This window comes from Aphanomyces invadans, assembly GCF_000520115.1.
Source record: "Aphanomyces invadans strain NJM9701 unplaced genomic scaffold supercont1.31, whole genome shotgun sequence".
In the NCBI taxonomy this organism is placed as follows: domain Eukaryota; phylum Oomycota; class Saprolegniomycetes; order Saprolegniales; family Verrucalvaceae; genus Aphanomyces; species Aphanomyces invadans.
Window position 1 is genome coordinate 551,694 of NW_008580176.1, and position 23,003 is coordinate 574,696.

General features: G+C 55.1%; 12 protein-coding genes across 14 annotated transcripts; 8 read left to right on the forward strand and 4 right to left on the reverse strand.

Annotated features, from left to right (window-relative positions):
- Window positions 1-72: 72 nt before the first annotated feature.
- H310_11420 (hypothetical protein) lies at window positions 73-1,595 on the reverse strand. The gene is made up of 4 exons (XM_008878105.1): window positions 1,084-1,595; window positions 941-1,039; window positions 785-879; window positions 73-739 (listed from the first exon to the last, which is right to left on the reverse strand). The coding sequence occupies exons 1-4, from the start codon at window positions 1,504-1,506 to the stop codon at window positions 208-210; spliced, it is 1,149 nt and encodes a 382-aa protein (XP_008876327.1). The 5' UTR covers window positions 1,507-1,595; the 3' UTR covers window positions 73-207.
- A 466-nt stretch (window positions 1,596-2,061) lies between these two features.
- H310_11421 (hypothetical protein) lies at window positions 2,062-2,692 on the forward strand. Its single transcript, XM_008878106.1, has one exon. The coding sequence runs from the start codon at window positions 2,095-2,097 to the stop codon at window positions 2,584-2,586; it is 492 nt and encodes a 163-aa protein (XP_008876328.1). The 5' UTR covers window positions 2,062-2,094; the 3' UTR covers window positions 2,587-2,692.
- A 462-nt stretch (window positions 2,693-3,154) lies between these two features.
- On the forward strand, window positions 3,155-3,732 carry H310_11422 (hypothetical protein). The gene has a single exon (XM_008878107.1). The coding sequence runs from the start codon at window positions 3,167-3,169 to the stop codon at window positions 3,698-3,700; it is 534 nt and encodes a 177-aa protein (XP_008876329.1). The 5' UTR covers window positions 3,155-3,166; the 3' UTR covers window positions 3,701-3,732.
- Window positions 3,733-4,302: 570 nt separating this feature from the next.
- H310_11423 lies at window positions 4,303-7,887 on the reverse strand. Of its 2 annotated transcripts, none has more exons than XM_008878108.1 (7): window positions 7,727-7,887; window positions 7,025-7,685; window positions 6,483-6,956; window positions 6,135-6,419; window positions 6,000-6,067; window positions 5,817-5,930; window positions 4,303-5,719 (listed from the first exon to the last, which is right to left on the reverse strand). In XM_008878108.1, the coding sequence occupies exons 1-7, from the start codon at window positions 7,829-7,831 to the stop codon at window positions 5,267-5,269; spliced, it is 2,160 nt and encodes a 719-aa protein (XP_008876330.1). In that variant the 5' UTR covers window positions 7,832-7,887; the 3' UTR covers window positions 4,303-5,266. The 2 variants fall into 2 exon arrangements, with proteins under 2 accessions (XP_008876330.1, XP_008876331.1); XM_008878109.1 differs by having other exon boundaries at window positions 4,451-5,719; window positions 6,483-6,959.
- On the forward strand, window positions 4,422-5,089 carry H310_11424 (hypothetical protein). The gene has a single exon (XM_008878110.1). It carries the CDS (start codon window positions 4,529-4,531, stop codon window positions 5,057-5,059), a length of 531 nt encoding a protein of 176 aa, XP_008876332.1. The 5' UTR covers window positions 4,422-4,528; the 3' UTR covers window positions 5,060-5,089.
- A 211-nt stretch (window positions 7,888-8,098) lies between the features above and the next one.
- On the forward strand, window positions 8,099-10,851 carry H310_11425. 2 transcript variants are annotated; one of them, XM_008878111.1, is made up of 9 exons: window positions 8,099-8,223; window positions 8,271-8,828; window positions 8,882-9,085; window positions 9,134-9,409; window positions 9,486-9,749; window positions 9,799-9,900; window positions 9,957-10,118; window positions 10,166-10,383; window positions 10,435-10,851. In XM_008878111.1, the coding sequence occupies exons 1-9, from the start codon at window positions 8,116-8,118 to the stop codon at window positions 10,796-10,798; spliced, it is 2,256 nt and encodes a 751-aa protein (XP_008876333.1). In that variant the 5' UTR covers window positions 8,099-8,115; the 3' UTR covers window positions 10,799-10,851. The 2 variants fall into 2 exon arrangements, with proteins under 2 accessions (XP_008876333.1, XP_008876334.1); XM_008878112.1 differs by having other exon boundaries at window positions 10,166-10,823.
- H310_11426 (hypothetical protein) lies at window positions 10,725-11,803 on the reverse strand (the record flags this gene model as incomplete). Its single annotated transcript, XM_008878113.1, has 5 exons — window positions 10,725-10,880; window positions 10,928-10,975; window positions 11,036-11,117; window positions 11,172-11,283; window positions 11,333-11,803. 5 exons carry the CDS (start codon window positions 11,801-11,803, stop codon window positions 10,829-10,831), a joined length of 765 nt encoding a protein of 254 aa, XP_008876335.1. The 3' UTR covers window positions 10,725-10,828.
- Window positions 11,804-11,880: 77 nt separating this feature from the next.
- Window positions 11,881-12,557, forward strand: H310_11427 (hypothetical protein). Its single transcript, XM_008878114.1, has one exon. The coding sequence runs from the start codon at window positions 11,895-11,897 to the stop codon at window positions 12,363-12,365; it is 471 nt and encodes a 156-aa protein (XP_008876336.1). The 5' UTR covers window positions 11,881-11,894; the 3' UTR covers window positions 12,366-12,557.
- A 1,765-nt stretch (window positions 12,558-14,322) lies between these two features.
- Window positions 14,323-16,106, forward strand: H310_11428 (hypothetical protein). The gene has a single exon (XM_008878115.1). It carries the CDS (start codon window positions 14,638-14,640, stop codon window positions 16,042-16,044), a length of 1,407 nt encoding a protein of 468 aa, XP_008876337.1. The 5' UTR covers window positions 14,323-14,637; the 3' UTR covers window positions 16,045-16,106.
- A 3,029-nt stretch (window positions 16,107-19,135) lies between these two features.
- On the forward strand, window positions 19,136-20,818 carry H310_11429 (hypothetical protein). Its single transcript, XM_008878116.1, has one exon. It carries the CDS (start codon window positions 19,228-19,230, stop codon window positions 20,740-20,742), a length of 1,515 nt encoding a protein of 504 aa, XP_008876338.1. The 5' UTR covers window positions 19,136-19,227; the 3' UTR covers window positions 20,743-20,818.
- A 146-nt stretch (window positions 20,819-20,964) lies between these two features.
- H310_11430 (hypothetical protein) lies at window positions 20,965-21,413 on the reverse strand. The gene has a single exon (XM_008878117.1). It carries the CDS (start codon window positions 21,336-21,338, stop codon window positions 21,054-21,056), a length of 285 nt encoding a protein of 94 aa, XP_008876339.1. The 5' UTR covers window positions 21,339-21,413; the 3' UTR covers window positions 20,965-21,053.
- Window positions 21,414-21,658: 245 nt separating this feature from the next.
- H310_11431 (hypothetical protein) lies at window positions 21,659-22,529 on the forward strand (the record flags this gene model as incomplete). Its single annotated transcript, XM_008878118.1, has 3 exons — window positions 21,659-22,044; window positions 22,125-22,212; window positions 22,284-22,529. The coding sequence occupies 3 exons, from the start codon at window positions 21,659-21,661 to the stop codon at window positions 22,527-22,529; spliced, it is 720 nt and encodes a 239-aa protein (XP_008876340.1).
- Between the last annotated feature and the right edge of the window lie 474 nt (window positions 22,530-23,003).

Here is a 23,003-nt window from a genome sequence, read left to right on the forward strand (position 1 = left end):
TGCAAACTAGCCATGGCCCGCCAGCACACTACGATGCGCGCAATTCGTCCCACGCATGCATCCAATGCGAGCGACGGCGTCATGGACGAACTGGCAGCAGCAGTACATTCTGTGCATTTTCAATAGCAAGAAGGACGAAACTCTACCGCCAAATATTCCAAAACAACACGATGGCATGTGCCTTCGATCCTCGCACAGCCACGTGCGCTACGGCTTGAGCCGGCCGTCGTGGCCACGTCCGCCCCATCGAACGCTCCATGCCGCGAGCAACTTGACAAGCACGAGAATGACCGCGCCGATCACAAATGTCGCCAGCACTTGGTTGATTGTGGTTTGTGCGATTGCGTCAACAACAAACCCGTCCGAGTCCATCAGGTTGTTGTCGATGCAGTACGCATGCGACTGACTCCATACGCGGCCGGGGGTGCGTTGATGCGATGCCGAGCGAAGCTGGTTCCACGCAATGTCTCCATAGACATAAGCGGCGTGGATCGCTTCGACGTCCAAAGGACGCCCGTCGTCCGGGTCGAGGAGGAGGGTGCCAATTTGGCAGTCCAGCTTCGGGACATCGTCGCGTGGGTGCATAACATTGACGACCCGGGTCGATATACTGCCGAGAAGGGCTGCATTCACGTGGTACATGGCCAGAATGTCGAGCACCCCGTTTGATGCGAACACAGTCGCATTTGTGTTGCGGTGGACGGCCATGACCTGGCCCAAGGCTCCGCCTATCGAGTACCTACGGCGTTTGCTGAGCGACTTGCGAAGAAGCCGCAGATCGTACCCGGTGAATGCCACGGGAGCGGCGTCGTCTGCGACGAGTTCGTCGACCAACGTCTTGGCCAGCGAGAAGTAGTCCATCTCCAACGCATGTCGCGTCTACGGCCACAAAAAGGGCGAGTCATGGACAAGTTCTCGTTCGAATGGCAATGCACATTACACCAAAGAGAAGCGCCTGGATGGCACGGGAGCCATAATCGATCGCACCCAACGGCGACGGTCCAAGCGCGAGCTGCACAAAATTGCGTCCATACAACGCCTAACGTGGATTTGGTCATGACATGGAGCAAGACCGTAGCGTACCATGGCTTCCCACATATCGTTGTCCAGGAGCGATTCGCCTTCCTGGTGTCGGAAGGCGATCACGGTGGATGGCGGATCGCTCGACTTGGAGCGAAACACGAGCAAGTGGAGACCACCCAGCACAATCTCCCGCCCTTGCACGTGGACGTGGGTGGATCGAACGTGCGAGATGTCCGTAGATACTGCCCACCGGTCGTGAAATTGTATGCTCTCGCACTGTGTTGTGTTCAACTGGGTGGCCATGTGCGAGATGGGCGTCGCGAATTCGCGGCACATGCACAGCATGTCCAGGAGATGCGTCACACCGTCGCCAGCCCGCGATTGCAGTGGTGACGGAGGTGCATGCGCCAGCTCGTGTGGAAACAGGCGGCCGACCGTGTACTCGTACACAGACGCCGCGCTCGTCGTTGCCCAGTCTTCCATCCAACTGGCACTCGCGAAGTGCCGTTTGGATTTCTATTGCCGAGAGTCTTCCGGATAATTCGCTTGTACGGATAACCTCAGGTGCATCCACATGGCCCGTCATCTGGGGGAGCACCTTCGTCGCGTCGAACGGATGCGTGACAAGGAGCGGCCGCCTGTCATCGAGCCAGCGTCGATGTCTCGAGGGTCGACTAGGAGCTCCACCTGTCGTCAAGCCAGTGTCTCTGCGTTGGTGGGTCAGCCATGCATGTTACGTGCTCAGCGCATCCACAATTGTTGTCGTGTCCAGCCCACGTTGCCGCGGTCGCAAGTTCACACGAGTTCTTGGAGGACACGCAGTTCAAGCATCGTCGGTCATGTGGAGCTCCTCGATGCAGAACGTGCGCTAGGAGGAAGCGGTGAAAGGTATGCAGCGGAGGAAATAGATAAGGTGGACCGAATGAGCCATGGGCAGTGTCACTCAGTTGGACGAGTAGTGCACCTGCCAGTACTACACGAACGAAACCCATCAATCGTGTCGCCGCTCCGGACGTTGAACGAGTTACGTGCAGCCGTGTGCTTGGTTTGCCTGTTATTTGATCTTTTGTCATGGATCGAACTGGAAAGGCCATCACGTCCAAGCATCGCAGCGTCATGTACGCCCTCGGCCACCTCAAGAGCACGCGGGAGTGGGTGCCGGACAGCGCGAGGCATCACTGCTCATGCTGCACGAAACAGTTCTTTTTGGGCGGCGGAAAACACCACTGCCGGCGATGCGGGGACGTCGTGTGTAAAACGTGCGCGCCGTTCGCGCCTGCGCTGCTGCCGGTTGTCGGCCGCACGACCGTCCGCGTGTGCCAGAGCTGTCGTGCGATCGATGCCGCCCTCCCCGAATCACACTTCCTCGACGACTTGTCGTCGTCAGAGGACGACGACGTCGAAGAGCTGCTGCAGGAAAAGTCCGAGATGCTGCTCTTCAACCCGAGCCACGACGTCATGGCACGGATCGAGATGAAGTTGAACAAGAAGAAGCTCGTCGAGTGCTGCGAAAACAACCGACCGACCTCAGCGTCGTCCACAGCGTCCATGGCGAGCACCTGACCATGTCCCGCGCGCCGTGGTTGAACTTAGCCACGCAACGCTTTCGTCGCGTTGGCCGTAACTTAAACAAGTGATCATGATCGAGTTGAGGCACCCTAGAGTCGGGTCGCCCTCCGTAAACAAATCATTCCCGTCCGCCGTGAGTACCACTTGACTCAAATGGATGGCTGGGGAACGTGACACCTGTTGGCAGCATCCAGCGCAACGACAGCACAAGTCAACAACTTCCGTGCCGTCGTTCCATGCTGCGTCAGGGCCCTGGCTACGCGGAGCTCACGACGCGACCACAATGCCCAGAACCCCCGTTGGTGGCGCGGGCGAGCTTCCCCACGAACGCGACTTCGTAGCCCTTCCGCTTGCCCTCCTCCTTTCTTGACGTCCACATGGGTGGTCTGGCTTTCGAGTTGTCGACAAACCAGGGGCCATGTGGGGGGGGACCTTCTGTTGCGACCTCCCTCCCTCCCTCTACTCTCCACCGTGTGGACGCGTCGGCAGCTCCCGGCTGGGACATGCACGTTACTAGCACACGACCGCTGCACAACCAACGTGGTGTCCACTTTTTCATACTGTACGTCTGTCCATGGATCCGCTCGCCGCCGCCGCCGCCGCGTCGCCGCGAGCGCACAAGATCGTGTACCGGTTCGAGCACTTGCTGGCCAAGCACTTGTGGGTTCAAAACAAGCTCCGCACGGTGTGTGTCCTGTGCTCGAAGCGATTCTTTCTCGGTGGAAAGCACCACTGCCGACGATGTGGCGAAGTGTTTTGCAGCGACTGCACACAGTTTGAGACGGCGCAGCTGCCCGGCGCCAGCCGCACGCGCGTCCGAGTGTGTAAAATGTGCCTGGCCCGGGACTGCCAAGACGAGTCGCTGCTTGTCGTGTCGACGTCCAGCTCGGACGACGACGAAGCTGAGGCCGAGCTCCTTCGCAAGACCGAGAAGATGCTTCTGAGCCCGACCCCCCGTCCCGCTCGACCCAACAACGTGAAAACGGAAAAAGCGCTCCTCGACACTCGCACCACGACCAACTCGGTCGTGTCGTCGGTACACAGCCACGGAAGCGGCGACTCGTCACCCCGATGGCGGCGCCATCCTGGCGGGCATCGCGGCATTTAAATCGATAGATATATCTGACTTGGAATGGTCGATCTGTCGGGACGCGTGCTCGACAAGTTGCCGACCGTGGGGGCGACCACCATCGCACAAAGCCCGACCGTCGACGACTATATGTTGAACGTCACACTCCATCCTACCATGGTGACGCGCACACACCGCGACAAAGCGGCCGATGCACCAACGTCGTCGTAGCGGGGCCTCACGTGGTCGCCACCCACGTTCTACACAGGGCGAACGACGCATGGAAGCGACCACGGCCGGGTGTTCGCGCCGACGTTTGCGCCGCAACTTGAACTGCGCAGCGAGTTTGGACACGCCTGCTGTGTTCAAATCCTCACCCACTTCGACATTGCCCTAGATCGTCCGGCCCCAGTGGAATGCGGTGTTTTCTGTCGTCCGGATACACTGGGTGCGTCTTTTTTTTCGTGAAAAAAGGTGTGTGGTTTTTGATATATATCGAACGACGTGGTGTCCGTCGATGCATTTTTATTCGACGTGGAGAACGATTTCTTGATCGGACAAGTTAGTTCTCGACTATACGACGAGCCAAGAAGCGTTAGTTTTCAAATATTCACGATAATATTTGGCGACTATGTACTTTTGCACGTTTTTGGTGACACGCCATCCACGACGACGATTTTGGGAAATTGCACCGCAAAAAGCAACCAAAGTGGATGAGGAGATGCGGTTGAGACGGCGACACATGGAGCCCGAGCAATCGCGCGGAGCAGCCATTACACGCAGGACGGTGTTACGAAGCGGTGCTGTCCGGCGCGCGCCAGAACAAAAGTCGCCTTGGACCGACGACGAGTTGTGTGCTCGTCGACCATGGCCACCCCACGACCGAGGCTGTTGTACCGCATCACAGACGTGAAAGCCAAAGAAGAATGGGTGGACGGGAGTCGCCGCAGCCACTGTGTCATATGCACCAAGAAATTCTTCCTCACGATGGGAAAGCACCACTGCCGCCGATGCGGCGACGTCATTTGCAAGGACTGCTCGACCTTTTCGCTTGCACAGGTTCCAGGGGTCGGACGTGTGAAAGTTCGTACGTGCAGGCTGTGTCACGCCAAGGACGTCGAGGCCGGCGAGTATTTGGCGCCGCCGTCGTCGTCGTCCGAAGATGACGACCTCGAAGACGAACTTCTCCAAAAGTCGGAAATGATGCTCTTCAGTCCCCGCCGCAACCAAACACCTCAAGCCGCCGCCGCCGCCGCCGCGGAATCTACCGATCGCCTCTGCCGAAAACTCGATCAAACCACCATCACGGAAGAGGAAGAAGACCGGTACACCGTCCAGTCGTACGCATCTGGGGATAGCACCACGGACACCATGTCCCCCAAACTTAATTTCAAATAACTTGTACCGAGCTTGTATTGTCGAGAGCGCCATGCTTCGTCGAGGGGGGTGGGCGCGAGCTCGGTCAGGGTGGTGGCGGCTCCAGCAACTCGCTTGAGTCGCGAGATTGCTGGCGCCGATGTTCGTGGCAGAGGAGGCGACGACGGGATCGTGTGCGTCCACAGCGTCGATAACGTCACAGATCTGAACTCATTTGGACACACGCTGTTACGCCTCCAAGTCGTACTTCATCACAAGCTCCATGTCGACGTCCCCTTGGTCGCCCATGATGGTCGCCATCGCGCGAATCACGGCTTTGTGGGTGTTTTCGAACTGACGTAGCCATCGGTTGCTATAACTCAGGCATAGTCGGGCGAGCCGCCTTGCGTTTTGGCTCGACGTGGCTGCGCCATCGACGTCTTTCAAGTGGAGTTGCTCCAGCGCCAAGTTGTTGTAGCACACCGCAACGAGGCATAGCTTTTGAGCGGACGCGCCGCCGCCGTCGTCTTCCAGCTTTGCTTCTTCGACCAGTGCCAGAATGAGCTGGAGTTGTACGACAGCCTCCGGGTGCTGCTCCAACTTGGACAGTAAATTCGCCATGTGGAGTTTGCATTTCGCCAAGTGCGACCACTCGCCGTGCTTGGAGTGCACGCCATGCGCCTTGGAAAGATATGTCATCGCCTGCCAACGACACCCATGAGTCGAACACGGACGACGAGCAAGTTGATCCATCCCATCGCTGCACGGACGAGAGAGAAAGGGCCAGGAAGCAACGTACCGCGCTGGCCTTGTTGCGGCTATAGTAATAATACGCGTACGTGTCGGCAATGTATGCGAGCAACTCGGTGCGAGATGCACTTAGACAAGTGGCGCCGTCCAATATCGCTTCGGTCTACATACCCAAAGCACATCCCAATGGCAGCCGTCATCACACGCGCATTTTGGAGCAGAACCATCGTACCTTCTTCACTAGCGTCAGGGCAAGCGGAAACTTTTTCAAGTCAATCGCGCGGCTTGCAAAGGCGTTGGCTGCACATTCAACACAGCCCAGTCAATCATCCCATGTCTGCCGTCCCCTCGACGGCTCTTTGCTGACCTGTAATGACGAACTGTTTCCACAGCTTCAGATCCAGCTCGTCCAGCGGCGCGCCGCCTTGGGGCTGCTTCGCTCGAACTCGTGACATGAGCAAGGTCTCGACAACGGCCAAGTACTGTTCAAACTCAAAGTCGTGCTCGAGGTGACGCAGTTCGTGACAAAGTTTATGCCGACACAGCATCGCGGCCCCGTCCAGGCTGGACTCGTCCACCCTGCACGCAGACAGCTTGGCTTCGGTCACCGGGACCGCCAGCGAGCACCACGTCGCCATGACAATGCCCGTGCCTGGAATGCATTGAAGATACCACCACCACAAGAAAACGCGACCAAGAGCATGAAAAGAGGTACCTGCAAACCAAATGGGTTTTGGGATTTTTGGCATGCACAGCACGACTTTGCCGTTTTCAACATGGCTTGGCTGCCACGAGTCTTGAATGTACTGAATGCGCTTTTTTCGGTCGGCTTCCGTGAGCGCTGGTAGCTTTTGGACACTGTGTCGTCGCGATCCACGTGCGCTGTCGTATTTCCCGTCCGATTTCGTCGGTGATGCAGACAATGGTCGCTCTTGGAGGTGCTGTTGTTGGTGCTTTTTCGTCGACATGCTCGTGGCATAGAGCGATAGAATTTGACGTGCGAGTTCGTTTTCCCACGCTTTGTCTGTGTTTTCCGTAGCCAAACTCGTTGGGAACGGCTCTAGTAGCGAGAGTTGGTATGACGCAGGCACAGGTTTCGCTTCGTCTGGCTGGTTGTTGCCTCCGCCATCAGTCATCGTCTCAGCAGGACCGTCGTGGATGACACCCGTTGCGTCTGCAGCGGTGGGATCTTCTGCTCATGACAAATCAAACTCGTGTCGGGAGTAGAGGCAATAGAGGGCGAGTCAAGCACTGCACCTATTGGAGTAGTGATCGACGCTGCAGTGCTGAGTTGTTCCCCAGAGTTGGGAGATGTTAGCTGGGCACAGAATTCTTCGAAGTGAGGCTTGGGCGCGATCACCCCTGGCTTGTATCCACTCGCTTTGGTTGCTTGCAGAAGCTTCTTGCTTTGTTCGAGAATCACCCATGTCTTCTTGTCCATATTGGCCGACCGCTTCGACCGCCTCAAGATGGGCTCGACAAGTTCTGGTGGTTTTTCGGGCGCTAGCTTTGAAGACGCCGCAACATCCACTGTCGTGGGCTCAGAAGCGATGCCCGCAACAGCTTGCGCAAGAATGTCCCGCTTGGACGTGTGCCTCTTCTTGCTCACTGCAGGCATCCTTGCATCCATGGATTCGTCGGTGTGTTCTCTTCGCTCTAGCACCAATGGCCGGACGATCGACGCCGGAAGCACCGTCGACGACGCTTCGACCGGAACAACATGGGGGTAGTGGAGTCCGGTGTCGCTAAGCGAGTGATGCAGCAACGACTGCAGCCGCTTGTCTAGTTTCGTCGTGTGTTTGGCGGCGCGCGGCTTCTTTCGCCTTAACAGTCCCGTCGTTTCGAGCGACTGGAGCACTTGGTGTACGACGAGCTCTCTTTCCTTGGCAAGCTGGGCATCATGTTCTCGTTGCATGTCCTACCTCATGTATCAGAACGATCCTTCTCGCCATGGGCTACCTTGACCAGTTCGGTCACTGACGCCAGCGTCACGGCGGAATCTTCGAGAGGAAGTCGGGGCACATTTGCCTCGGTTGCCATCTTCTGGTCCCCTTGCCGTAGCATCGACCTCACTAGCACAGGACGATTGTTCCCGCTAAAAATAGCTCCGTCAATGTCTTGTAGCATTCAGTGGCAACAGTGCAATCGTGTGGGTACGATTCGATATCGCCGTCTCCCTTGGGCTCGTTTGTGTGTTTTGAGTCCTCTAAAAACGTGCAGCGCACTTCGACGCCTCCTTGAGACGATGCAATCGAGGGGGGTGTGTGCGATGGCTTCCGCTTTGAGTGGCACGTCGTTACGGACGCGGCTAAGAATAGTCGCAAGGGATAGATTGCATTGTGACGGCCATGACCGCGGCGTGCGCCGACGTGGCCTCGTCACCGCAAAAGGAAGGGACCGTGTCCATCGATGACTTCAATGGGACCAAGCCCATCTCCAGTCCCCGTTCGATTGAGGTGATTACAGTCCCATCTTCTTGCCTTGTACTGATTGTCGTCGCCAGGCTTGCGCGGCAGTTGGCATAACACCCGATGACTTGATGCCTCGAACCATAGCGTCGTTTGCATCGCCGAAAGAAGACTTGAGTTTTACCATGAAGCGCGCTGAGCGGTACGAGCAACGCCGTGTTCAGTTGCTTGATCAAGTTCGCGTGGCTCGACAACGCCAAATGGATCAAGAGGTATCGTCGGCCCTTGGACGCTCCGTCTACCGATCGGGGGTCCATACGAGGCCTTCGTCGTCGCCGAGTAAATCGGCGAGACAGTCGAGCCCCGTGCTGCGGACCTCCCACCACAAACCGAGTGGCAGCAACTTTACACCTTCCGTTGTCGAGGACAGCACAGTTGTCGAAAACGAACGCCGACGCCTCGAAAAGATCCAACTGCGTCAAATGACTGAGATGCAGCAAATGATCAACTGGGAAATCAAACAAGCCGAGATGGAAGCAATGCAGACGGAGCAACTTGCGATGCGGAAGCGGCAAGAGGAAGCCATCGAGCGAGAAAAGGCGAGGAGATTGAAAGACGCCGACGAAGCGCGTCGGCAGCGTGAGCTCACCAAGGTACAGAGCACACCACTGGAGGGCACGACATATTCCTGAACCGTGGCATGCAGCGACAAGTGCAGCTGGAAGAAGTCGCGGCAGCGCGCGCGTTGGCGTTGCGAGAATTCGCCGAGGCGAAAAAGCGCAAAGAAATCGAGGATCAGGCAAAATTGGCGTGGAAGAACGAGATGGTCCAACGCGAACGGGAACGCTTACGCAAAGCTGAGGAGCACAGACAACAGACCCAAAACATTCTGAGTGAATTGGAGGCACAGGTACGGTCGAGCGCACACGAGGCCGTGTTGAATGACTGTTGGAACCAGGCCATGAAACGAATGGAGGACATGGAGCGCCGCGACAAAGTGCGCAAGGAAAAACTCGACCGGCGTCGCCACGAGAAAATAGCCGAAATCTTGGAAAAGACGGCCAAGAATAAAGAACGAATCATGAGTGTCATGAACGACAAAGACAGGCTGCTTCAAATGCAACGCGAGGCGTACGCCCAACGCCAAGCGGATAGTGACGCGCGGCGACTTCGACTAGAGGCCGAACAAGCTGCACGACGGCAACAGCAAGCTCGTATCGACGCCGAGCGAAAGGTACGGCTATGTTGGCGTATCGCAAACGCTCTGAACTTTGGGCGATGGACGTGACGATCATTGATCCACACTGAAGGAAGCCGAGATTGCGACGCGGGAGCACCAGAAACAACTAGAAACAGAACGGCGGGAGCGACTGCTGGACGCCGAGCGCGAGGCCGAGATTCGATTACACATTCGTACGCAGGAAAAGGAAGAACTGCGTCAGCGCCGCCGCGAGGAGGAAGAGATCAAAAACATGGAGAGGATTCAAGTCGCCAATCGGATGCGGGAGACAGAAGCCGAGCGACAGAGTCAGATTTTGTCCAAGTCACAGTCCAAGGGCCAGCGCGCCGAGATGGTTTGTCCTTGGACGTGGTGGCGGTGAGGTCAAAACGTTTTGACGGTAGATGCAGCACAAGCGAAAACTGGAGATGCGAGCCAAATGGGAGGAAGCAAAACTGCGGGAGGAGGCGATTCAGGACGCGTTGCAGAGGAAGGCTCGGCGAGATGTACGTCTTGGCACGACGGCAGCACAGCTTGGTGACAAACAGGAGATGGCGTTTAGGACTACCATAAGAGCGTCCTCATGTCCAAGTTGGAATGCGACCAAGCACGTACGGACGCCATTAAATGCCAAAAGGAATCGATATTGCAGCAACGTCGACGAGTCAAACAACAAGCCGAAATCCAGCGCCAGGAGATTTTGAGCAGCTTTTACAAAATGAAGGTATGGTCGTGGTCAAGAAACGCACGAGGGAGTAACAGGTGAACCAGATCACGAAAAAATTCAACCTCCAAGCTGTCGAGAGCGTCTTGGGGTCGACAACTTCCCGGCCGAAGACCGCTCGAGGTGGTGGAACAAGCCCTGCAAAGATTAAATCGAACAACCACAAGATCTCCACTCGACCAAAAACCGCACCGAGAGGCGGAGTGCGGCGGCCGAAAACGCCCCAGACACGACCAGCCGTGGCTTCCGCAGTGTGCCGTCAACGGTACTCTTCTTTCGCTGCGTCGTCGAACGCCGTTGACTTTGCTGCGCCCAGGTACATCAGCAAGCACATCTCGAGGTATCCGTCGAACAAGGACACAGCAACTCCTGAACAAGTTGCCGAATTGGCGCCTCAACCTCAAGCCTCAAAACCGACGATGGACCAACACTTGGAAGCGTTCCGACGACGGCAAAACCAAGAGTTGCTTCGAGTGCTCGAGGAAGAACAAGCTGCGGAGGAGCAGCGTGAAGTCATCATGCAGCAGGCGCGGGATTCGAGTGAACGCAGCCGCCTTGAGAAAATCTTCGGTCTCGAGCGAAGCCAAGCAAGTGAACGCATCATGCGGCTTACGGAGGAGCACGAAATCATGTTCAATCAGCATTTGACCGAGCTTCGACAACAGGCTGATGGCATGTAAATAATACAGCTTGTACAAAACAAACCAATGTCACGAAATCACATGCAGCCCAAGCATTGACGCGCGAAAGGCCACCGTCGTGCTAGAACAAGGCAGAGTGGATAGGCATCTCAATTGGGGGGCAAATACCTATCAGCTTTGACCTCGTAGGTGGGAAAGGGGGCGGACTGTGCAAGGCTACAGCAATCATCAAATGCAACTTGACGGTGCTCAAGTTCATCAAGGAAAAGGCTCTACCGAACATGCAAGCGCTTCGTAACTTGATTGGACCAGTCAGACGACATTGTTTCCACGTGCTTCCATCCTCGTTCAGTGTCGTCTGTGGACGAGCATGTTCAGGAGAATTGCCGAAAGCCGATGGTCGAGATCTTACTGTTTTTTGCGGCAAAGACTGAAGCGGAGTGTTTTCGCACCAAATCTTTGAGCTGATTGTACACATTTATCGGTTTGCGGTACGAAGTGTCTTGCAGGCGATTCTGAATCATCTGCAAGACATTATTGACGCATCATCATGACGATATCCTTCGGACACACCCTGTCGATCGCGTTGAAAGACCCAATGCAGTCAATGGCAATGATTGGCACCACCCCGGACTCGGTCAAGAGCTTTGTGTGTATGTTTTTCAATTCCATGCTCCAGGCGTCACTGGTCTCGACGTGGTACACAAACAAGCGCTGCAATGCCGCATCCAGATCGTTCTCCCCACCCTCTTCGCTGGTCACCATCATTGCCTGGACGATCTCTCGCATCTCAGTTGCGTCCACCATGCACTCATGATCAAAGTAATAGACTTGGGTACGCCTGTCTCGAACAAGGTACGCAGCACACAAGTGTTGCAGAAGCAAACTCTTGGGACTCTGCGCATCACCGTACACTTCCACGACAGACCTTGACTTGATGCCATCAGGGAACATCGCGTCAACTACGTCGATCTTGCTCATGAAGTGGTGATCGTACCAAGTGCGCTGGACAACGTCTAGCGCCGTCTCGTCCAGCGCCCACATGCTCGCAAATTCAAATTTGTTTGATGTCATCCGGATAAACTAAACTTATCCGGTATGGCGGGGATTTCAACAAACCCCTGTTGAGGACAAAATGCGACGTCGCAATGGCGTGGAGATCCCGTTCTTCGGTCTCGGGACATCGCATAACGGAGGGTACTCTCATGAAGATGTCGTGGCAAGCATCCAGCTTGGTGTGCGCACCATCGACACAGCGACGCGAATGGATGCAAGTCGCGGATCGCCACGGCCATTCCCACAGCCAAGTCCTTCGCCAGGAATTTTAATCTTCTACGACGACAATGGCCACGATAATGCAATCAAAAGTGCAGAGGCTTCGCATTCCCGCCTCAAAACCAATTACATTGACATATACGTCCTGCAATGGTTCGACATCGACCAAGCCCAATCGGCGGATCAGCGCCGACACCTGGTCCTCGTGCATCTGTACTCGATCAGCAAAGCGCGAGCGATCGGTGTGGGCAATCTCGTGCAGTCGCATCTAGAACAACTGGAAGCCGACTTTCACGTTACTGGCATCGCCGAGATGCCACACATAAGCTAAGTCGAGTGCCATTGCTACAACCACCCCAAGGAGATGATTGGGTACTGCAGACAAGCAGGAATTGCGTTCAAGGGATATTGCGCTCTGGAAACAGCCGCGAGGGTCATAACCGTCGGATCTGACGGTTGTGGCCCTCACATGCCAGTACAAGTGCACCCCCGCACTGGTGTGTAGTTGACGGAACCTCCAGCACGGGTGGCCCGAACGTTCGCATTCACGATATCAGCGTCCGCCATGGCCAAACTGAATGCTCTCCACGATGGTGACCTGAAACCCCACACACGTGCCGTCTTCCCAACCTTTTCGATCGATTTTCCTTGCCTTGTTGGCATGATTCGCTGCCGGCCACGTGCATGTTGACATAGTAGGATGTATATACATCGTCGTACAACACAGCCGTCGTGCGTTGGTTTTGCCTGGCAACTTGTACCTGTCTTGGACACACAGGACCGAACGAGGGATCGACGCACGGAATGCCGTCGCGTCCTATAGACGATACCGCGCCAAGCGACATACTACACGGCGCCGCGATGATTGTTTCCAGTAGTCCTCGCAAACGAACATGTACACGTTGTCTGACACGATTCCTGGCCACTGTCGCAGCGGAAACGAGTCTCTGTCCAAGATTCAAAGCAAAGCTCGAGATTCGTGAGAGAATCGGATGTGAACCTTTCTACGAGCTCGTTCCTTGCGCCCGTCGCCGCCTCGTATCACTGGTCAAGCAGCCGGCCTCAAACGACCGCAATTTTGCACATCATGCGACAGACCTTTGTTGACATCGACCCTGGCTGACCTCCTTTGTTTATACAAACGTCGAGACAAAGAAAGCGCGGTGATCTCCACGACCAGCAGCATGTCGTAACGTCATCATGCGGTTTTAAGTTAGAGTTACATCGAACACGACGACATCATGAAACGTTTCCATACAGGATGTGCTGTGTCCTGTCGTCGTCGTCGTCCACTTTGATCGCACGAGTTTCCTGGTTTTGATGTGCTCCCAGCACAAAACCACGACGACGACATTCGTTCTGATACGAGCACATCGGCCCTGCACCCAACGTTTGAAAAGTCACATCGTGACGCGGTACACCCGTCAATCGTTGAATCAAGCTGCGCGTCGCACAGCTGGTGACGGCCACCGCATTACAATAACCACGGTTTTTGTGGTGGTAATTCTTACAACGGAGGACAGGATTTTTAAACTCGTGCACATTTACATCGTTTCTAGCAGATATTTACATGAAATAATTTGTAGCAAATATTTTGTTTTACATTGCACCTTATCACATCCTTTCGACCCCTCCATCGAAATGCAAAGAATATGAAATGTGTACGGTTTTGAATGTCATGGCCGTCTGAGTGCCGTCGTCATATGCATCATGATCTCGAACTGCCTCTTTTCATTCTGAAGGAGAAACGCACCAGCATGCCATTAATTGTCGAGTTGTCTTGGAATGTAAGGACCCGCAGCATTGCAAACGCCACGATACAGCATGTCTTGGAAGCATGACCACATGCCAAGCGTGCTACACCAACTCCGTACTGGATTTAGAACATGGACATTATTATACACAGGATATTCAGTTCCGAAGAATTCGTTCGGCATCATCTATCTCAAACTATTTATTCAAAAACACTCGTCGTGCATTCAACATGACTTACAAATAGAATCACGGAACACGACCAAACGCACACTCGTGGATATTTTTACCCACTCTGCGGTGCTGCTTTCGTAAGCGAGGAGGGCGTGGTACTCTGTATACCGCCCGCTTTGATCGGGCTCCGGCACGACCGTCGCTCGCATCTTGGAAAGCAATTGCTTCCCCGAATCTGAAATCGTTCACCCATTCAAATGGCATGTACTTTGAGATTCGATTCGAATAGATGATGTTGTTCTGTCAGTATAATGTTGGAGAGGTTTTCACCTGTGAAGTTGGGTCTTTCAGATTCGGCAAAGGGAGGGTGGTGGTAGGACAGCACCGACGACTCCACGAGCATTGGGAGGAGATGGCCGACTGTGTTCGCCTCGCTTCTCCTGAGCAGATTGAGCCACGTACGAAGCCCTCCATCAGGCACCGCACCACCGCGCGCCTTCGTTGCGTCCCCCAGTGACTCCGTGTTGCTTGCCCATGGCCACGATAGACCTCCAAGCGACAGTGCAAATCCAAGCGTCAAGCGCTGCAAAAACCCGCGCTGTCAGCTGTTCGCGCCGGTCTGTCACTCACGCAGGTCGGACGGCCAGCCATCGTGTCATTGTTGAATTTCGCCTGCCATGTTCAAGTGCCAGTTGCCATCCAAGCAAGATTTGATTGTGATTGTCCACTTGGCTGCATGTGTCTGCGGCGTCGGGTCGCTCTCGATGCCGTACATCTTTGCCCAAGCGGGCCCGACTTACTCGACCGTCGCATTCATCCTCAACTGTTTCTTCAACACGTACGCGACGGTCGCGCTGTCGCACTGCTTCCTCAAGCTCCGCCACTTGCCGCACATACACACGTACACCGACTTGGCGGTGCATCTGTGGGGCCAAAAGGGCGCGTACACGGTGCAAGCCACGCAACTGGCGTCATGCATTCTCCTGCCTGTGGCGTTCTTGGTGCTTGGCGGCACCACGCTCCTCCCGGCCATCTTTGACGGGTTCCTCGACTTGTCTACGACGGTCTGGATCATTCTCATGGCGGCCGCGCTGCTTCCGATCATCTACATTCGTGTGCTCCACGAAGCGTATATCGTGCTGATCACGGGCTCGTCGGCGACAATTATCGGAGATGTCATTGCGACCATTGATGCGTACGTCGCGCACGGTGACGAGTTGTTTGAACCGACGGCCAACATCACGGCCACGCACGTTTTCGACACGTTTGGGTCGTTCGCGTTGGCATACGGGGCCGCAGTCGTCGTACCCCAGCTGCAGCACCACCATCCGCAGCCAGAGAGGATGCCCACCGCGCTGGTTTACGGGATGTTGTTGATTTCGGGCTTTTACGTGACTCTTGGCGCCCTCGGGTATGCGCATTTTGGATGTGCGTCGCCGAGCAACCTGCTCTTGGCCATGTCGCACTTGACGCAGCGCCGCCGCGCCGCGTACATTGCGATGCAAATGCACATCACGATTGCGTTTGCTGTGGTCGTGAACCCGTTTTTCGTCACGGTCGAGAAGACGCTGTTTCCGCTGTCGGCGGCCAAGTACGACGACGCAGACGACCAGGAACAGTTCAACCAGATCGAGACCCCCAAGGTCGTCGAGGAGATGGACGCGTCCGAGCCGGCCGCCGCCAAGTACAGTGAGACCACTCGCCGGTACATTTTCCGCACGTTGGTCGTAGCGGGCCAGTGCTTCTTGGCCATGCTCACGCAAAGCTCGTTTTCGGACGTGGCTGACCTTGTCGGCGCATCTGTCATGAACTTTTGCTCGGTCGTGTTGCCCCTCATGCTATACTATAACCTGTTCAAGGGCGAAATGAGCCGGCCGCACAAGATCCTGTGCTGGATTGTCATTGTCGTGTCCATGGTCCTCGGCATCTACTCGACGATCCAAGCGATTGTTCGCATCGTCAAGAACGCATCCCAGTACACGTTGTTTGCGTCGACGCCGCCGTCCAAGCGAACCGAGTATGCGTACTGCCCCGCGGGGTACGCGGACCGAAAAGCGCCATGGCTCGATTCGTTTTCTCTATAGTGTTAGCATTTGTTGCCTGGTAAAGCACTTTTCCAACACATTGAATGCGCGGGATATTCCCCTGGATCCTGAAACTTTGTCGGCGCTTCCGTTGTCCATGCATTGTCGCTGACCGAGTGGCATGCACTGTGCTCGTGAGCCGTGTGCTACCGCTAGCTGGCGACGAGTACTTTCGCCACAGTCACTTTGGTGGAGTGCCAACAACGAATTCTTTCGTGAATGGCTCGTGCGGGCACAGTTCGTGCCCGAGTCTTTCCGAGTTGAGCATTCGGCGGCAAACAACCATCGACGCGTGAATGTCCATTTGCCAATGTAAGCCGAACCAATCCAGCCAAACAACTTTCTACCTTTGATGTGTGTACGTACCGCTGGCGAATCTGTGGTGCTCGATGTTTGACAGTCGTGCGGATCCGTGTGATTTTCCTCCCAGGACGCTCGAACGGTTGAGATGGTTGCTGCTGATGGTACTGTTTTGTAAGGCCTGCACTAGCAGCCACGATTGGAACCGACCAACGAGATAGTTTGGGCAGTAGTATTGTCACCACCCCCTCTTCCCTGGAATGGACCCAATTGGTTAAGGGTGAAATCAAGCTCGACTCTGGCCAACTTTAACAACTACGGTTTGGCTACGGGGGGTGGGGACCAAGTACTGTCTCCTTCCATGGTTTGCTGTGTCTGGTGTGTGTTCTGCGTGGGTTTCCGACAGGGCACTCATTTCAAGAACCAAGGCATTGCTGAATTGCAGCGTGTGCTCGGCGCCCACCATAATTGCCCGCTGCCCTGGGCTACTGGCACAGTGGAGGTTTTTATGCATCAACTGTTGCGCCAATTGCGGGCGTGCTACGGCGAGTGGCTTTTGGCCACAACTCAGTGGAATAAAATCCCTTTCGTGGTCATGCTAGTCATGAACCAGCTACCCTCACCGTACCTCGGCGATGTAGCTGGATGCTGGGGCGTCCAGGTATGTCGCCCATGGACACCAAATCACTCTCGGGCAAACTCAAGTCAGCTACGCTAGTTGAGTTAGCACGCCATCAGCGCTCAATGTCGGACGGTCAGGTGGTGCGTTGGGCGCTATGCACAAGGAGTGCTGCCAACGCCCTGAAACGTGACCGAGCCCGCAAGGCCCGTGAACAGGAACGTGGTATGCAAATGGCCCTATTTGTCGTGGGTGACGATGCACTCTACCGCGACGTTTTGTCGCACCATCATCGTACCATATTGCCAACAACCTGGAATGGCCCAGCTGTGGTGACTGCTATGAACAGCATCTGGCTGTACGACGTCCACAATATTATCCACGGCGATGCCCGCAGTGGCCTCAGGTTTTATGCCGACGGGAGCCTCGATGTCTCTGATGATGTATAGGAGCGTGTGGCCCATCACTGTAAAGGCTAATGAGGCGGAGGTCTTTATGGACTGTCGTGTTGTGGCCGACAGAAACACGTATGAGATGCTCTTCAACTGGCGCGGTCTCGAAGCCATGGAAAACGCTTGGGAACCTGCCGATATCGTCCATGAAAATGTCCCAACGGCATTCATACATTCCTGTCCGTGCGAAGAAGGAATCTTCAACAGTCATGAAGCACATGACCAAGCCTTTTTTCCGTCCTAGAGCGGGGGACGTGTTGTCCTGTGACGACTTTCGTGTTCCACGACATCTGACGAGTGTGAGATTCCTTGGATTCTGGAATTTGATTGGCTCCGTCCGTTTTTTTGACGTGTGTTTTCAACTTCAAGGTGGAGGTAGGATGTGGTCGATGGGAATTCACGCAGCGAGAGAGGCGGCTAGCTGGCTACGGGATGAGCCTAACTTGGCAAGAGTTACGTGTGAATGTGCCATCTATCTGGCTATCCTACCTCGGGGAGGGACAACAACATGAAGCTGGTGTGAAAAATCGGCGTTGTCTCCCCACAGTAGTGGAGGTACCTGCGTGACATGGTGTGCGACCTTTCGGACGCAGGTTTGGGACACCCCACGGATGAGGCTTTGCACGACCGATGAAACACAAGGGGATCGTAGCCGTCTCGGGCAGTGGCTGTTGACAAACGAGCGTCCAAAAGAAAAACAATCAGCGTTGAAACACAGCGCCAGAAGACGCCGCCTAAAACGACCTCGTCGTCGTCGTCGTTCCTTGTCGTTGTTGGCAAGCAACACGTTCAGAAGCAGTGCATGATTTGTGTGTGGCGTGGGCGGCGCAATGGTTTCCTGAGGGAAGCAGGATGGAAGCTCCACGTGTGGCGACCTGGAAGGCACAGTCACGGAGATAGATACAAGTCGAGGTTTGCGTCCGATTCTCGCGACGTGAACGAAACAGCCTTGACAGGAGTGTGTCACTGAAGTTGAATGAGGTCAAAGTGCGTCCACCAGCCCGCACGCCCTTGCCCAGCAACTTCAAACCAAATCAAGAGTGGCAGCAGCCTACAGTACGAGGGTGCGGCTGGTGTGGAGAATTGGAGAATCGATGGCTGGCGTAGGTTGGAGGGCTCTGCACCCATCCATCACTGCTTGGGAAGGTTTATGCAAGAAGGCTGTGTCCTGGCCATGACGGTTGTTTCTTCAGTTGTCCTCAACCACAGTCCCCAAGCAACTTCCCCTTCGTTTTGTGCCTTCTGACGACGGGCACGACGAAATCCCCCACGAGGCAGTCTTCAGACTCGAAGCTTGCCGAGGGGTTTGGGGGTTTTGCGACAGGCGACCCCATTTTAATTCATTCTTGTCGCAACGTCCACCACGACAGCCTTGACGATGGTTATCTCAGACAATGCTATATTCGCTGTAACTGTTGTTGTCGTTGGGCGCGACCACTACCATCACATCATTCGTGTTGCCATTCAATCCACTAATTCATCCTTGTACACGCCGTCCGACCATCGCCAGCAGATGATGCACGATTCTGTCGTATCCAGGCAAGTTTGTGCGACGTTTGGGGTCGCGCGACCTCTATGAGAACTCGACCCCGCACACTGGGTCGGCGGGGGCTAGTGAATGAACCAGGTAGCAGGCGCCACCTAGTCCACACCCAGCGGTGTATACGGCGCGCCATGCGGTGGATGGATTTCCTAAAGTTTGTACGTTGGCACGGCTTGGAATTCGAGAGCGTGCACCCATCTTTTGACGTCGAGTATTCCGTGGATGCGACACCAAGAGGTCATTTTACGATTTTCCTCCTCCCGGGCACGATGTTCTCGTGCTACGTGCTGTCCAAGCAAGATCTGCTCGCAATCGTGCATTTGGTGTGCTGTGTTTTCGGCATCGGGTCGCTCGCGATGCCGTACATCTTGGCCCAAGCTGGCCCGACCTACTCGGCCGTCGCTTTCATCTTAAGTTGCTTTTTCAACACGTACGCGACGGTCGCGCTGTCGCGCTGTTTCCTCAAGCTCCGCCATTTGCCGCACATCCACACGTACACAGACTTGGCGGTCCATATGTGGGGGTCCAAGGGCCGCCTGGTCGTGCAGGCGACCCAGCTCACGACGTGCTTTCTCCTGCCTGTGGCGTTCCTCGTCCTCGGTGGCGCGACGCTCCTTCCCGCCATCTTTGACGGTGCCATCAATCTGCCGTCGACGGTGTGGATCATTCTCATGGCGGTCGCGTTGCTCCCGATCATCTACATTCGCGTGTTGCATGAAGCGTACATTGTGCTGATCTCTGGTGCGGCTGCGACGTTTATCGCGGACGTGATCGCGACCGTCGATGCGTACGTCGCCCATGGGAACGAGCTGTTTGAACCGACGGACAACGTGAGTTTCACGAATGTCCTGGACACGTTCGGGTCGTTCGCGTTGTCGTACGGCGCGGCGTTAATTGTGCCCCAGCTGCACCACCACCACCCGCAGCCAGAGAGGTTGCCCACTGCGCTGGCATACGGGATGCTGTTGATCTCGGCCTTTTATGTGACGCTCGGCGCCCTGGGGTATGCGCAATTTGGGTGCGCATCGCCCAACAACTTGCTCCTCGCCATGTCGCACTCGACGCATCGCCGCCGCGTGGCGTATGCATCCATGTTTTTGCACGTTGCGATTGCATTTGCCGTGCTGTTGAACCCGTTCTTGGTCACAGTGGAGAAGTCACTGTTCCCCCAAAACGCGGCCCTGGACAAATGCGACGATGACGTGGAAACTGAAGGCGACGGCGACATGGTGGCCGCTGCTGACTTCAACGAGCTGGAGACCCCCATGAAGGCCGCAGTGGTCAAGACTGCTGAGCCGCTGGACGCGCCCAAGAACGACGCGACTGTCGCTTCATTAGTCGCATTAAACGACACGGTGGACGCCCGCGAGCCGCAACCTCCCGCCAAGTTCAGCGACACCACCCGCCGCATCCTCTTCCGCACTGTCGTCGTTGCCATCCAATGCTTCCTCGCGATGCTCCTGCAACGGTCGTTCTTCGACATGGCCGATCTCATGGGCGCGTCCCTCACCAACATGTGCTCCGTCATCTTGCCCCTCCTCTTGTACTACAAACTGTTCAAGGCCGACATGTCCACCGCCCACAAGATCGTGTGCTGGACTGTCATTGTCGTGTCGATCATGCTCGGATCGTACTCGACGATCCAAGCCATCATCCGTATCGTCAAGAATGCATCCGAGTACACGCTGTTTTCGAGCGTCACGTCGTCCAAGCGCACGTCGTACCCGTTTTGCCCGGTTGGCTACACCGACCGAAAAGCGCCATTTTTGGACTCGTTCGAGTAGTAGAAGTGCCGTTGGCCCTTTGCCACGCGTCCTGTACAGTCGAAACACTCTTGCCTAATGTGACCTTGTATCCCTTTGATGGTTTTCAAGTCACACGCACAAGCTGCGCTTGTGCAGGGGAGAGTCGTGGCGAATGCGACGGAGCTCATGTCCAAACACGTGCGAGGAAACCTCGTAGCATTCAATGGCTCGCGAGATCCATTCTATGCCAACTCTTGTGACCTCGAATGCCGTTGGGATCATCACAACGACGACAATGTTACGAGAATGGACGAATCATGTTGATAAATACGACGGTTTGATGACGTGGTTCACGGAGACACTGCCGCCACGGTGAGCTTTTCCTGGGCATGCTCGACCAAATCGTCCACAGCGCAGTCGTCGTCTTCTTCGTCACGCAGCTCGGGCAGGTTATCTTCGTCGAAGATGACGCGGATGGTCAACGAACAACTTGGGCATGTCCCAATGTCGTCGCCGTCGTACAAGTCTTGCAGAGTGATGAAGAAGTTGTCGCCGCATGGACAAGGGTATGTATAAATCTGCTCCTTCTCATCGTACTCCATGTCTTCAATCTCGATTTCGTCGTACGTGGACATCGCTGCCTTGGTCGACGTCGACGCGGTGGCGCAAGTGGGAGAGGCGGGTTCGTGGTTGGTGTTGCCCAATTGTCACACTAAATACGAATTTCTGAAATTAGTGTGAATGTTACACACCGCCAAATTTTTGGATAATTTGCGTACGACGAAAATGTAAAGTTAAATCGAATGAACAGAAAATATATGTATGGTGGTATCGAAGTGTATTTTTATTTTACATGGAAAAAATATTCGACTTGTCCGATATTTTTCGTTGTTTGGATTCTGTAACCGACGCCATCGCGGACGCACCACGGCGCTTGCTTGCGACGGACGTCTCGATGGCTCATTTTGACATTCACGAATACACCCTGGAAGAAGTGGCTAAACACAGCAGTGCTGGCGATGCATGGATCGTGCTGGGCGTAGATGGCAAGCAGAAGATTTACGACATCACTGCCTTCCTGGAGGACCATCCCGGCGGCCCTGAGGTTTTGGTGGATTTAGCCGGGAAAGACGCACATGAGGAGTTTGAGGGCGTGGGACACTCGAAGAGTGCGCGCGACATGGTCCAACAGCTGTGCGTTGGCCGGTTAAACACCCAGGGCAAGAAGAAACCCAAGCGACGCCGGATCGTCCTCCCCACGATCGAACCAGAACCGACGGGAAACATGCGAGACAATCGGCTAGTCGCGCTCATGGTGGCTTTCATGGCCATCTTCTTTGGGTACTTGGTTTACCCCATCTCATAACGTAAACACCAGCAACGGCAGAACTACCAACTCCACACTTCATCCTCTCCTGCAGCACTGTCGTCTCGATGCAGTATGCGTGGGCATTCAAGGTCTCATGGTGCGCTGCAAAGGAAGAGCGCATTCCTACAGTATACATGCAGGTGCATATTTGTGCTGCTCGTTGCCATGGACCACCGCCCACTTGTCATAAACTCGTTGTTTTCTCAACTAGACCCATGGCATCCCACATCCCTCGAAGGATAGACAAACGCCACCGTGTCCACACATCCCGTACCATCGAAGTGCCCTAGGTGGTAGTATATTGGAAAAGGAAGCGGACGGCTCGAAGATGTGGTTGCGTCCGTGCTGCTGGGGGTGGTTGGTTGGGTCCGTGATGTTTGGTTGCATTGAACAAACGAACGAGTCAACGAGTTCCTTCGCCCGACCCATCGAATGTTCACGCTCACATGGTGTATAGATTGTCGTGCTTCTCGCATAGCTGGGTTGATTCGATCGATTCCGGACATGCGAACTTTGTGAACGGTATCACCGGTCGCCACCTATCGCAATACTTTGCCTTCCAATTGACATGTGCCTCGCTGGCATGCGGAATGCCGTGAGGAGCAATTGCATCCAAAGGTCAAACATCTTGGACACGTCCCCAATGTACGTTGTAGGCAAACACGCAAAACCTAACGGGCTGGGACTGAGCGCTTGCTCATGGCGAAAGTAGTCGGATCGCGTCAACGATGCCGAGGAATGACCTGTTGTGCGAGATGGCCACGTGAGGTCTCTCCATGATCTGCCGTCGCTGCGTTGTGTCGCCATCATGATGTGATACAGTTTGATATTTCGAAATTGATATTTCGAAATTCAAAGAAATCTGAAGATTTCAAACATTGAATCCAACAAGTTCTTAAAACCAGGGAGTGTCCCAATGGGACATGTCCCG

Excerpts from the sequence above, each read along its gene's own strand:
- H310_11424 (XM_008878110.1), top strand. The coding sequence starts at position 4,529 with ATGGCCACCCCACGACCGAGGCTGTTGTACCGCATCACAGACGTGAAA.
- H310_11427 (XM_008878114.1), top strand. The coding sequence starts at position 11,895 with ATGCGACGTCGCAATGGCGTGGAGATCCCGTTCTTCGGTCTCGGGACA.
- H310_11421 (XM_008878106.1), top strand. The coding sequence starts at position 2,095 with ATGGATCGAACTGGAAAGGCCATCACGTCCAAGCATCGCAGCGTCATG.
- H310_11423 (XM_008878109.1), bottom strand. The coding sequence starts at position 7,831 with ATGCTACGGCAAGGGGACCAGAAGATGGCAACCGAGGCAAATGTGCCC. Across the intron at positions 6,960-7,024 it reads GTCGATCACTACTCCAATAG|AAGATCCCACCGCTGCAGAC; the intron begins GTGCAGTGCTTG and ends TGTCATGAGCAG. Across the intron at positions 6,420-6,482 it reads AAAACCCATTTGGTTTGCAG|GCACGGGCATTGTCATGGCG; the intron begins GTACCTCTTTTC and ends AATGCATTCCAG.
- H310_11422 (XM_008878107.1), top strand. The coding sequence starts at position 3,167 with ATGGATCCGCTCGCCGCCGCCGCCGCCGCGTCGCCGCGAGCGCACAAG.
- H310_11420 (XM_008878105.1), bottom strand. The coding sequence starts at position 1,506 with ATGGAAGACTGGGCAACGACGAGCGCGGCGTCTGTGTACGAGTACACG. Across the intron at positions 1,040-1,083 it reads ACGATATGTGGGAAGCCATG|GCGTTGTATGGACGCAATTT; the intron begins GTACGCTACGGT and ends AATCCACGTTAG. Across the intron at positions 740-784 it reads GCTCCCGTGGCATTCACCGG|GTACTCGATAGGCGGAGCCT; the intron begins GTACGATCTGCG and ends CAAACGCCGTAG.
- H310_11425 (XM_008878112.1), top strand. The coding sequence starts at position 8,116 with ATGACCGCGGCGTGCGCCGACGTGGCCTCGTCACCGCAAAAGGAAGGG. Across the intron at positions 8,829-8,881 it reads GGCAGCGTGAGCTCACCAAG|CGACAAGTGCAGCTGGAAGA; the intron begins GTACAGAGCACA and ends CGTGGCATGCAG. Across the intron at positions 9,901-9,956 it reads AGAGGAAGGCTCGGCGAGAT|GACTACCATAAGAGCGTCCT; the intron begins GTACGTCTTGGC and ends GATGGCGTTTAG.
- H310_11429 (XM_008878116.1), top strand. The coding sequence starts at position 19,228 with ATGTTCTCGTGCTACGTGCTGTCCAAGCAAGATCTGCTCGCAATCGTG.
- H310_11430 (XM_008878117.1), bottom strand. The coding sequence starts at position 21,338 with ATGTCCACGTACGACGAAATCGAGATTGAAGACATGGAGTACGATGAG.
- H310_11428 (XM_008878115.1), top strand. The coding sequence starts at position 14,638 with ATGTTCAAGTGCCAGTTGCCATCCAAGCAAGATTTGATTGTGATTGTC.